The sequence below is a fragment of the Bombus pyrosoma genome, linkage group LG1 (assembly GCF_014825855.1).
Source record: "Bombus pyrosoma isolate SC7728 linkage group LG1, ASM1482585v1, whole genome shotgun sequence".
NCBI lineage: Eukaryota > Metazoa > Arthropoda > Insecta > Hymenoptera > Apidae > Bombus > Bombus pyrosoma.
This window is the reverse complement of record NC_057770.1, coordinates 7,414,545-7,427,603: the sequence shown is the minus strand read 5'-3', so window position 1 is coordinate 7,427,603 and position 13,059 is coordinate 7,414,545. Positions and strand designations below refer to the sequence as shown.

Here is a 13,059-nt window from a genome sequence, read left to right as displayed (position 1 = left end):
TCCTATATAGGAATACAGAGAAAAGGGAAAAATAAAAAATTAATATAGCAATGGGAAAATAGAAATAAAGAACAGCAATATCGCTATAGGTATACAAAAGTATTAACAAATAAACGCAAAAGATTTGGGAAACGAATACAAGTAGAAAAATAAAAATGATAAAAGTTCTTCGAAATAAACTAACAAGAAAGGGGAAAAATAAATATAGGCATAGAGAAATAAAAAATGTGGCGAAAATGCGATAAAACGGAACAATAATGAAACTAAGTAGTACAGATCAACGATAATTGATCGATTATGAGAACGTACGAAACCTCGCGTGCCTTTCTACTAAAAAGCCAAAGCTGTTCGTGCAGGAGTTCTGTATGTATCGCTGTTACGTAAATCAACAGCGCGAGATTTCGTGGGATTCTGCGATTGAGAACATTGGAACGATTTATCATGCTATAAAAGTCGAGGAGGTCACGGTTATAAATGATCACTGTGTTAATGGTGTTCACGCGTACCAGCGTTTTAAAAAAGCTAGATTACATCGTAAAACGTTCCACACCAGGCAACGGACGGTCTCCCTCGTTGCATGTTTACACGATGGAAATATATAAATTATGTACAAGAATAATCAGCGAGTCAATTTAATACTATAAATATTCTAATTTGAACATTCTAAACTAAACTATAATTGGAACAAAATGTACGTCACGGCACTGTACTCTATTAAAAGATAAATTACTTAAGAATATTAAAAGTAATATTAAATGTGATATAATAGAATTTAATTGAATTATGCCGATATTAGTAAAATCATTTCAGAATAAATAATAATTTTAGTAACATTTACGAAGCTCTCCATCTCTGCTTTAAAAGTCTGTTATTAACACATTTACTTGTAACCATCTAAAAATGAATCACAGATTTCTCGTTATTTTCTTAACGTATTGGCCATTCAGCTCCAAAGTGTCACGTGACGATTACCAACATTGAGCCTTCGTTCTTCTTGAAGAGCGAAAAGTAATTTTGCATATAGATTGGAGCAGAGCTGGTCCGTAATGAATGCTCTTCGATACGGTACGAGCGCTATCCAATCAACCGAATGCTGCGAAGACGATTCTTAATGTCCACGATTCTCACTAGGAATGATCACTTTTTCTTGCTTAGCATGATTATATGTTCTAGTGGCAGGATAAGTACAGATAATAGGAAACCTTTACAAATTATTTCCTATAACAATATTCTTCAACGGTACTTCTCGATCTCGTTCAAAGAGATTTATTAGAAAACTAAACATACTTACAAATTAAAGTATATTTATTACTTTAAAGAATTAAACTGATTATTGGAACACATTCAAGAAACTTGCGTTAAAGTGCGTTTTTTAAAAATCTTTGGTATTAGAAAATACAAGGTCGTTATGATATAACATTGGTAGGTATCGTTGTGACTGGACTGTGCATTCATATGCAAATTTATATTTTCGTGAACATTGAATTTCTATCACATGTTTTATTCGCGTAAATATCAAACACTTTATATGTGTATGTGGAAAATGACGGAGAAAGATTTATTATATTTCTCTTATACGTTACGGTATTCAATACTTACAGTGGCGATAAAGAGTATCTGTACACCATTGTATTTGTAATATTTATATACTAATTAAATTAGATTCGTTCAAGTATATTGAAGTTTGTATCGTTTAGTAGTTTTCTCGTATTAATAAAAACGTTGGTACTGTGAAAGTGATGTAAGAAAACGCTCCATTGGAAACTGTGCCTCAGATGGCTGGAAACTGTATCTGCACAGATACCTCTTGTCGGCGCTGTATGTCTTTGTATTCCGGTGAAACGAGAATCAGAATGAGTATCGCAAGAATTCTGCGGTTAATTCTCACGGTGAATTCATTCCAAAGAGACCGTGAAGTAACGTAATTTCCGGTGTCAATTAAGTCTTCGCCAGCTAGTAGATAGTTAGTCTGGGAACTCGCGTAACAAAATAACACGATCAAGAGTTGCATTGCTTGGATAAAAGTTGCGCTTCCACTGCGCATCATCGTCGGCAAAAAGGAATACCAATGAGAATAACGAACGTCGTAATCGATCGCGAGAGCACTCTTCTAGACTACGAATAATTTATTTGCAGCCTCTTTTCACCAAACAAATTAAAACATTCCGTACAATTAACCGGATGTTAATTAAAGCGGAGTCTGCTAAGATTCATAAGCAGGCATACAGTTGTACATTGAACGTCTGTAAATAGTAATTGAGAAGTGTCATCGACAGCTGAAATTATTGTTGAAGATATGTTAAAGGCTATATTACTTGAAGATTATATTATTTAGTTTCGTATTACGAATGATAAGGTTGATTGGAATTAACTCAAATAAAAACTGTATCTTATAAATAATAAAAAAATTCTTTTTAATAGACCGATAATTTGCTTTTTTCTTCTATGGCAAATCTTTTTACGTGAACGGTTTCGCATCTCGGATCTTTTGTGAAGATCGAAATAAAATCGTCTCAATCTCCAACGACTGGCTTTACTTCTACAAAGTGAATTCGTATATGAAAGAACATGGTGTTTCTTTTATGCCTGTAGCTATATGCCTTAGTCGGATTTTTTAAAGGTACATAAAACTGAAATCTCTTCTCATAAATCTCATATGTAAGTTTCATGAAAAATTTCGTTCATCGTATCTCAATCCGCATAATAATTTTATCGATTTCATCATTATGGTCACAAAGTATAAACGATGGAAATTCTCAATGAATAATCGAAAGTCTAAGAAGCAAAGCTTCCGTACATCTTCTCAAACGACTGTCAAATCTCAGAAGCTGGCAAAAAAGCAGGAATCATGTTCTCAAATGAAATTATATAGTCGTTACGCAAACGGGGACAAGCTTTCTTACCAAAACTTTCGAAATTGCAGTCAAAGAGTTTTTATTCCGTTGCCCATTCTTTCTAAACGAATCCGAAAGTCCACCATCTCGAGACGTTATGAGATCTCCATTCTACATTCTACATAATGGGATAAAGTATTAAAAGGCGTACAATGGCTTGAACACGCCCAAAGCTGAACCATGTATAACACACCCACACGTCCTTTGACTGGAGAAAGGAAACACGTACAATGATGTTCCACATTTTCTTTTAGGTCTCTTTGTTGCGTTACGCGCTACAGAAGGAAGGTAAGATGAAAAGTATTACGATGTGAATAATGATGCAAGCTACAAAACATTAATCTGAAAGTGTTGCGCATTAAAGTGTATGATACTGTGTTTCAATGAAAGGGCGCAGTGATTGCGAAATGAGATTGTGTCGTTACAATGTTGGTACGTTATTATCAAACATCTTATAACAATGCAACAGAGAAAAAATACTTTCATTTAAATAAGGAGATTCTCTTTCAAGTGTCATGGTAATAATTTCAATGTTATAATTAGTACAGGTGGTATTTTTGCATAGATTTACATGAATTATTTTAATTTATGCGCCGGTATAATTATTCTTTTTATTATACATAAAAAATTCACGTACGTGACATCCTTCTGTGCATTAGATTCTTCCATCGTCTGCATTTTTCGAAATAATTTCTGCAAAACCGAGTCGAATCATGCTATCTACGCCAGGTTTGTAATATGGAATTATACGCGTGTCCTTTCTTTAAATTATATCATACACATCGTCACTACTAAAAAAATTTTTTTTTTTAATATGAAAAACTGTCAACCCTGTAGAAGATTGCACGAGATTAAATCTCGTCGCAATAAGCATTAAGCTCGTCGCCGCGTGACGACTTTTGGAACGAGCTTTGTGATAGCATATTTTACTGACAATTAGACACTTAAAAAGTGGAGGATTAAAAAATAATGAAGCATATGCAGTGTCTGGATTTACTACTAACTATCATTTAAATTATTATTAACTAATCGTAAGTCACGTGTCATCTGAGCGTCAGCACTGAAATGCTAGAAAATGAATTTGATACATTTGAAGCTGTACATTCTTGAATTCTTAAATTAAATATCTAATTTGTTCGAAGATCATACGAAAACATCTGGCGTTAAAAATAGGTTAACTAACTTAGAATAAGGAAGAAGTCAAACTTTTGTGACCAAAAAAATAACTTCTTAAGTAAACTCAATCTCTGGGTGATAAAAGTTTCTCGCTACAACGACAAGCAGCATTATATCGAGCAAGTCAGAAGTGAAATAAATTTCACGTGATAACGAGTGTTTAACAGCTTATCATTAATCTCTGTCGGTAACACTGATTCACCGGTCCACTTTTAGTTATCTATTGACAAATTGCACCGATAAATTCTATACAAGTTAGTAGGAATTCTTCGACAGTGAAATATCAGTCTCGGTTGTGAACTAGAAGTCTCGTGTCATTCTGAAAACGAGCCTTAACCCTTCTCGTTGTTCCTTTAATTCCTGCATTTATGTACGATTATTACATCACCTGATCATTAATTACTCTCATTTAATTAATTATTATTACTTAGTAAGTGAACTTGAGAACAGTGTTCAATGTAAGTTTGAGAGAGGTAGAGGAACGTTTACAGTAGTCACTTATAGTACTACACTCTAATGGAAAACAGAAATTGTTTTGAAACCATTCTCTGATAACTTTAGCGAGTGGGAACCAAGTTTTCTAGACCAAAGTGTAATAGCAGCCAACTCGACCAAACTGAAAATAAGAACGATCTTTAAACAGCTCGGTTTGGCTTTACCTATCCAATCCTGACCCGTTAAGTTCAATTGTATCGGCTAAAACCTACGTACTTTCTCCTCCATCCATTTACAGATTAAAATGGAACACCGCGTGCACGGTAAGAACAAACGAATGAAAACAAACTTCAAATATCAGCGCGTCCTGAGATACTGCACCAAATAATTTGCAAAGCTAACGAAAGTTTGCGCGCGTCTCTTTTGTGCTTCATGGGTCAGCCTGACTGTGTTTGTCGGATGGTCCACTTTAACCCTTCTGTTCGTAGCGTCGACTTTAGTCGTCATCCGAGAACTGCCTTTGGGCATTATTGATGCCTACTGATGAGCTCAAGTACGTCGCAAATAAGATCGAAAATTGGCCGATTAGATTCTAACTCTCTATAAATATTTCAAGCAAAAGAAGTAGTACTTGCAAGTAGATTTGAATACTGGTCGAATAGGCGTGAAACTTTTTTTTTCTAACTAAAAATTCTGCGTTTTCTTAACGTCATTTGCCTTGATCATCATTGAAGTCCACTATCGTAATTTTCTACAAAACGTTGTAAATCAAATATTATATTTCTAAATAATTGCAAGTGCAAGCGATAAAATATTATTTATGAGATATACAATATTTTTCTGGCTCTCATAACGTTGCTATTTGTAAGAGTATCGATTCATTCTGATATCGAAGTACCTGTAGATAGAACTTCGAAAACTTTTGTTACAACTTTAAAATTATAACCAGACTGCAAACCTTTTCATCGAATTGCACCAGATGTCCGAATACTTTGGATGGTTATATATACTTTTTGTAAAGCATTTATCGTAAGTAAAACACTGTGTATTTGACCATGCTGTGCAATAGTCATGTGACCAAAGTTGCACAACGGATTTAGATTAGTTCTACAATGATGCGGGTCAGCATCTGTTGGCCGCACAACATGCGACCGTTTCATAAAGAAAGTTTTATCATGTCGTTATTACGTATTTATTAGATCATTAATTTAACACGCTACTCTAGGTATAATTCAGAATAAAATGAGCGACGATTAGTGTAGAAAATATCCCTACGTTGATCAATTCCAAATAAGACTTTGTAAAATGATGTGCAGTTAACTAAATTTTTTAAAACAACGAGATCGTGTATATTTCTCGAGATTTCAAAATTGTCACGCAGGAGCGATCTGATATTCGCACACTTTATGAAAATATCGCAAAGGATTCCAATTGATCACGGCACTGCCGAAATATGCAAATAAGTATTGTAGAAGCGTTATTGATTTCAGATCTTTATTTTCTCAAATATCTGTTAATCTACTTTAGTCACTCGAATATTTAAATTTCAATACTTGATTAACTTTATAATCGTGGTATGTTTTTGGCACCAACTATATCGCTATCACTCGCGAAGTAATCAACGCCACAATGAGATTGGAGTCTTGTAGGCTTGTGTGCGCTCAGGTGAATGAGCTTGACGGGCAGCTCGCGGCTGTTTAACCCTTTTAAGTGCTACGAACACGTATATTTAGCCGGTGAATGCCATCATGTTAGACTAAAAGCGTAGACGTCTGGTGCAATGACATCACCGTGAGCCTTTGATGTGTTCAAAACAAATGGATTTGTTTCGAAAGAAAATGATATGCTTCATCCGCTTTACCTAATTTCACGTATAAAACAACTCTATTGATTTGAAAATAAACAGTTTATATAACAGATTTTCTCTACCGATGCTACCCATCATAATCATGAAGCGCAGTATTAAAGGCGATAGACATTGCCTTTATTATGTTAGAAGCGTCAAGAATTTTCGAGTTAATAAAACATTTGCTTATCACACCATCAGATACAATCAAGTATTCTCTGTAAATGACAGATCAAGGGACGGAACGTTAAAAAAAGAAACAAATCGATAAAAGAATTAATTTACCATTGAAACGAATAAAAATAAAACAATGAACGAATTATGCATTAAAATGAAAATAAATTGAAATACCAACATAATTGTAAATTAATACAATCTTCACTACTAACACTTTTTACATAACATTCATAAATGTTATCTCGTAATCGAGCCAATTAACAGGCAACAATATCTCTATACATATATACAATAGAGAATATAATATTAGAATAAAATATTTAAATAAGATATAAACATTTTAAATTTCTTGTTAGGCGATAAAATCTTATAAAATTCTGCCAATTTCTCCCCAGTTTATGATATCGTTTATAGCTTAACGTGTATAGTGCTCGATGTATCAATTACAAATCCATGTGCATTTAAGCATTCGTTAACGAGCAATCTTGAACGAGGTGTCTAATGAAATAAATTTGACGAAGCTCACAGGTGGTACCTGGCAATTGGGCGAGGTGCTCTGCGACTCATGGGTCTCCCTCGATATTCTTCTCTGTACTGCCAGCATCCTATCGTTATGCGCCATATCCATAGACAGGTGAGTGGTTGGCCGCATTCCCGAATCATGGCACGTAAATGGAACGAGATTACCGCAAGAAATTTTACTGCGCGCGAATAGAGTGACCAACGCCAGTTACGTAGGCTGATGGTCGAATACCGGAAGTACAAGTTTCCCGTTTAGTAGACGAGAATCCGGTCTTCTTGCCTCGTAGAAACGAAATCGTTTAAAGTTTATAGGAGATTTTCTGAAACTGAGAGGAACCGATTCGGTACAAATTAACTGGCCGATCACGTGCAAGCTTTTTCGTATCCGCGCGATTTATATCGATCGGTGCTTAACCCGTAGACATATAGCTGCATCGTGTCGCTGCAAATTATAAGTTCCCGGTCGAGCCAGTGTGTACTTCGATACTTGTGACGCTGCGATGTGGAAACAAGTAACGAGATTAATGAAATTTATTAAACTTTCATCAATTACAATTCTATTGTGTACAATTATGATTTCTTTTATAGTTTGAACAATGTTTTATAAGCCGTTGCATTTTCCAAATTAAATCGCGCTCATTAAACTTAGACTCGTTCAAATACGTACATCTCCTTCTCTCTGCAATTTACAACTAAAACTGTGAAAAGCGTGGTGTGAAGTGGGTCTTCCTTTATTTTAATTAAGAACTTCCATCTGAATTCGTCGGCTAGTTGTTCCCACGTGCTTCCTAAATGAATTTCATTTTCATCGAAGGTACCTAGCCGTAACTCAACCGCTGATATACAGCCGACGACGAAGAAGCAAGAGATTGGCTGGATTGATGATTGTCGCAGTATGGGTGCTAGCTGGCGCTATCACCAGTCCACCTCTACTGGGATGCTTTCCACGTGCGACGAATCGTGACACTAAAAAATGCTCGTACAACATGGACTCTTCGTACGTGATATTTTCCGCGATGGGTTCTTTTTTCCTACCGATGTTGGTAATGCTTTACGTATACGGCAGAATATCCTGCGTGATTGCCAGCCGACACAGAAATCTCGAAGCTACCGAGAGCGAAAACATTCGACCACGTCGCAATGTTTTGGTAAGCATTCTCCGACAGATTATTTTCTTATATTCTCCGAACATTTTGAAAGATCGGGGTTGTTTGAAAGCGTAAAAAATTAAAAATTAGAGACTTTGTTATTTTTTATTGCATTTATTAGAGCAATTGGGCATTATAAAAATGAATAATCTTTATTCATATTTTAATGAAATATTTATACAAAATTTCATAAAAAAAATGGTGGTTATAAAAATATTTTCGATTCAATTCTGTGAATATAGAAACAATTACAAATAAACAAAAATGTAGATAACAAGAATTAAGGCGAAGTGAAGGAAAGCATATTCTCTAATTAACAGGACACATTTTTATGTGCCAAGCATCTGTAAAGCATCATTACGCTTTCTTTGGAAATGAACTCCTACGCTTCTAGCTATATTAATTTACGCAACTTTTCATCACCAACGAGAAAATACCTATTTGCACAACGTGTTTCCCTGAAGGCATACGGGATATAACTCGTGTGCTGAGCAACTTGAAAAAAGAAATGAGAAGAAATTTAGAGTGCACTGAAAAATTATACGAACATCTGTTATAGTCGATACACCAAACCAATTTATCAGATTTCAATCAGTAATAATATTGAATCAATTATAACTAATAGAGTTTTAGAAGAAATGAATCGATCAGTACAATCCAGAATATATATGTGTAATCGATGCATAGAAGTGCATAAAATTATCTTATGATTTTGCAAAGTCTAAAAGGAAAACAAAGTAATAAAACGTAGCTATATAATATATTAAATTAATATGTTGCTGTATAAACGGTGAACAAGATAAGAATATTTTTTTCGGATGATGAATCAAATATTTGAAATAAAATGTTGAATTTCAAAAATTCTACAACTCATTGCAATTAGAAACTGCAGGAACGAATCAGACGCAGTCCAGTTTGCTCGGAAAGACTGACAAGCGTATATAAATGAGAAACCGATTCGCAGTTTCAATCTATTGATACTAATGCTTACAAACCTGTTACGATGACACCGTTCGACAGATTTCCAGCATGTAATGCGAAACTTATGAATATGGAAGCGCAGACTTGCTCGATATTGCTTTCGATAGTGACACCAAAATCTTGTACCCTATCTCTGCGATATTTTTACGATAAGCTTGAAAAATTGATAAGCTTTTTGAAACTTAATATTTTTGTACAATAATATAAATTTATCCCTATAAAGTTTCACAAACACTAACTAATTTTTCTAGAAAGTAAAATACTATAATATCGCACTTGTACAATTAAAAGTACACGTGTACGCTGCCCCATCTCTCCTTGTTACTTTATTTTGTTGTATCCAATTTGTCGCTAGGAAGAATTTCAATTTGCTCCAATTTTCTGCAGATCGAGCGTGCAAAGAGCATCAGAGTACGAAGAACAGAATGCGTAACCAGTAGCGTGACATGCGACAGGGCATCCGACGAAGCGGAACCTCCTAGCACGAGCAAAAGGTCTGGGATTGTCCGCAGCCATCAGCAGAGTTGCATCAACAGAGTTGCACGAGAGACAAAAACCGCTGCCACTTTAGCAGTGGTCGTAGGTGGATTCGTCGCCTGTTGGTTACCATTCTTCATCCTCTATTTGGCCACCCCTTTTGTGCCTATGGAACCACCAGATATTCTGATGCCTGCGCTAACTTGGCTAGGTAATTATCATAAAGCAGTCGAAGTTGTACTCGATAGAGGATCGTGGTCAATTTACGCACTTTATGCAAACGGCTTGTTTGTTGGAATTTTACAATTAATTGGTCCTCATTAAGAGTTTTATATGATGTACATACCCCTTTATAAATTCTTGTCCAAAAGGTAAATAACAAGGCTTTCCTACCACTGACATTCACTTGGTTTTAATCTTCGTAATTAATTTCTACTTTCTACTTTCAACACCCAACAATCAAACTTTTAATAAAAGGCCTGTGAAAGTAGAGGTAATTTCTTTTCGACATCGAAAATCTTTATCGATGTTTTATAATTGACATAATCCAAATTAGTTAGAAGAGCTAGCTGAGCTGGTTAAATTATCCCTCGTTATCTACTGTTTCCAATATTTTTCGGATAAGAGTGCAGTTCTATAAAAGTGAAAAATGATTCTACTTTCAAGGTGATAAAGTGGTCGACCCACTTTCGGATCTCTTCCGTAGTTCGGAATTTTTTCCGAACAGACTATGTTTTATTGATCAAAATAAGTGGAAACCCAAAAGTTCGAAGTAAGTGGAATAGGCTGGTGACAGCAATAATCACTTTCCAATGAAATTCCAATTCCATTATATGGGATACGCATCTCGGCATTACTACAATATATGGTAGATATATATGGATAGATCATCCTTTCCCTTTAGTATACAAAACATTTTAATTTCATAGCTATTACAAAGGTGACAATAAAAGCTTTGACATTGGAGAAATTAAATGTGGAGGAATTTGTAATGAAGAACATTTTATCCATTTAATAATAAGGGGCATATGTATACATTTTACATTTTGTAATATATTAAATTACAGTTGCTTCATTTTTATTTCTCACTGCGAGATATCATCAACTTTAGTATATATATATATATATATATATTGTTAAATATTTTTAAAAGCCTAAATGAATAGTTATATTAAATTGTTTAATAACTTTCTGACTTATTTCAGGCTGGATTAATTCGGCTATAAATCCATTCATCTATGCCTTCTACTCGGCCGACTTCAGGCTTGCATTTTGGCGATTGACTTGCCGAAAATGCTTCAAAACTAGAACTAATTTGGATCGCAGCAATCGGAAATTACCAGCCCCGGCTAATTGGAAGAAGGACAACATGGAGGACGCGAAAATCGGGGAATGAACATTCGGACGAATATCCTTCGATCGTGATCGTAAAGAGGATCACTGTGATTTATTTAATAGCGCTAATTACATCGATCACATTCATGTAATTTATACGAAACATGCAATCTCACGAACGTCACTGAAGTTTTTCATAATTTAATGACAGTCAAATAATATGTATAATATGCGAATATTTGTATTATTCGGAAGATATTACACGCATTCACCATCCATTACTAGTATAGAGATATACGTTTGCAGTTATCAATACAGACATTTTTATATATAATAAGAATTCTAGTCAAATATAATGTAGATCAAAAAAAGAATTATAATTAATTTGAATCTTTTCTCCATAGTACAACGCAGGAAAAAGAAAAAATTACTATTTTAATACTGAAATCCCGACTTATCCGAATAATACACTTATTCGCACATCTCAAGCATTGTAATCGGACAATCGCGCATATCACACGCACAATGACTGCACAATTCATATATTCGTTCGACTAACATAGCGAACAAAAGAGAAGTAAGGATATTTATTTAGCAAAATAGTGGCAACACATCTGTTGCATTCGGTTGTATCGATATCAACATGTATACATGAACATTATTCGCGCGGATCCACTTCGTAGAAACCCACCAACAATAAATAATAATCGATCGTAGGAAATAGTCTTCCTTTTGTCATTACAGTATCCTGTCTGTATTTATCGACGCATAGATATCTGTTAATGTAGAAAGTATGCAAGTATACGGATTTTATAACGTCCCATTGGTGTATTTCATTTAAAATGCCTACGTCCTTCTACCTGCTTCTTTGTGCTCAGGTGTTAATTACGCAATACCGGCCTTGTACGCTGGTATCGCAGCAAATTAACACAATGAGAAATTAATTAGCTGCCTCGGTACAAAAGCTGTTTGTTCTCAACCTAGCACAGTGGTGCGTTCTACTGCGCACGACACAAAAGAAGACATTACGAGGGTGTAAAAATTTTAATACGCGATGAAAGTAGGTGGCAATTATTACTCCAGTAAATCGAGATTATTAACACGAAAGGAAATTATATTAATTAGCATCTCATAGAAAATTGACTTTCGTAAATAGTAAATATGATCAAATTGTATAAACAAACATAATATGATTTTTTGAACTCTTTTGATGTGACTTTTAAACCTTGAAACTGTATTTCAATCTTATTTTTATTATTATAGAGAGAAAAAGATGATATGTTTATAAAATTCGATTATTGCATAAGTAATAGAATTTCATTCCATAAGAATTATCCCAGCTCAGAACATCTAACAATTAATGTTAATTATACGTATACTTATATAAAATCTCGAACGCAATTCAAAGTTTAAAACTCTACTGAGAAAAAGCAGCTAATCAAAACTAGATGATTTTAGAATGCACACAATCTCTTTATTTTTATCTTATTACTGAATCGTATTTAGAAGGACTTAAGTACTATCTATGAAAGAAAGTTTCAAGAGTCACCTTCCTGATACAATAAATCTGTAGGTCAATGTGTGCAATAAGAAATTATTCAAATATGCAAAGTTATATACTTTTTATAAAGACATTTTCGAAGCAATAGTTTAAAAATTTTGTTATCGTGCTTTTAAGTTTCATACACATCAAGATTTCCATTTAACATTCACGTTCAATCCAATAAACAAATTGAATTCTAATGCAATTAAAAACGCGTAAGTGCATGATAAAATCTGCGGTGAGGTTCTACATTTTCTACTTAGCCACTGAATAATATTAATGCAAAATTGCAACTCCATTGCCGTAATATGGTAAGAATTTTCTGTATTATCAACTAACAGTCACAATTTTATATTAACGACAGGAAAATTGTCTAATTTTCCAATTTTATTCAGTACGGTATAATAATGAAATTTGTTGTTGTTTACAAATTATAAAAAATAGAAAAATAATTAATATGCATATTGGAGGCGAAAGTTATGAATCAATAGATACCCTCAATTGCTAAAAACATTTTATAATTCT

At 34.2% G+C, this 13,059-nt stretch overlaps 1 protein-coding gene across 4 annotated transcripts in view; it reads left to right on the top strand.

Annotated features, from left to right (window-relative positions):
* LOC122565940 (tyramine receptor 1-like) overlaps window positions 1-11,811 on the top strand; it is a 99,741-nt gene extending 87,930 nt beyond the window's left edge. For all 4 annotated transcript variants that reach the window (XM_043722521.1, XM_043722505.1, XM_043722531.1 and 1 more), the window contains 4 exons: window positions 7,050-7,162; window positions 7,865-8,198; window positions 9,567-9,867; window positions 10,862-11,811. In XM_043722521.1, coding sequence (XP_043578456.1) covers window positions 7,050-7,162; window positions 7,865-8,198; window positions 9,567-9,867; window positions 10,862-11,052 — 939 coding nt within the window. In that variant the 3' untranslated portion in view covers window positions 11,053-11,811. The remainder of the gene's footprint in view (window positions 1-7,049; window positions 7,163-7,864; window positions 8,199-9,566; window positions 9,868-10,861) is intronic.
* Window positions 11,812-13,059: the final 1,248 nt, after the last annotated feature.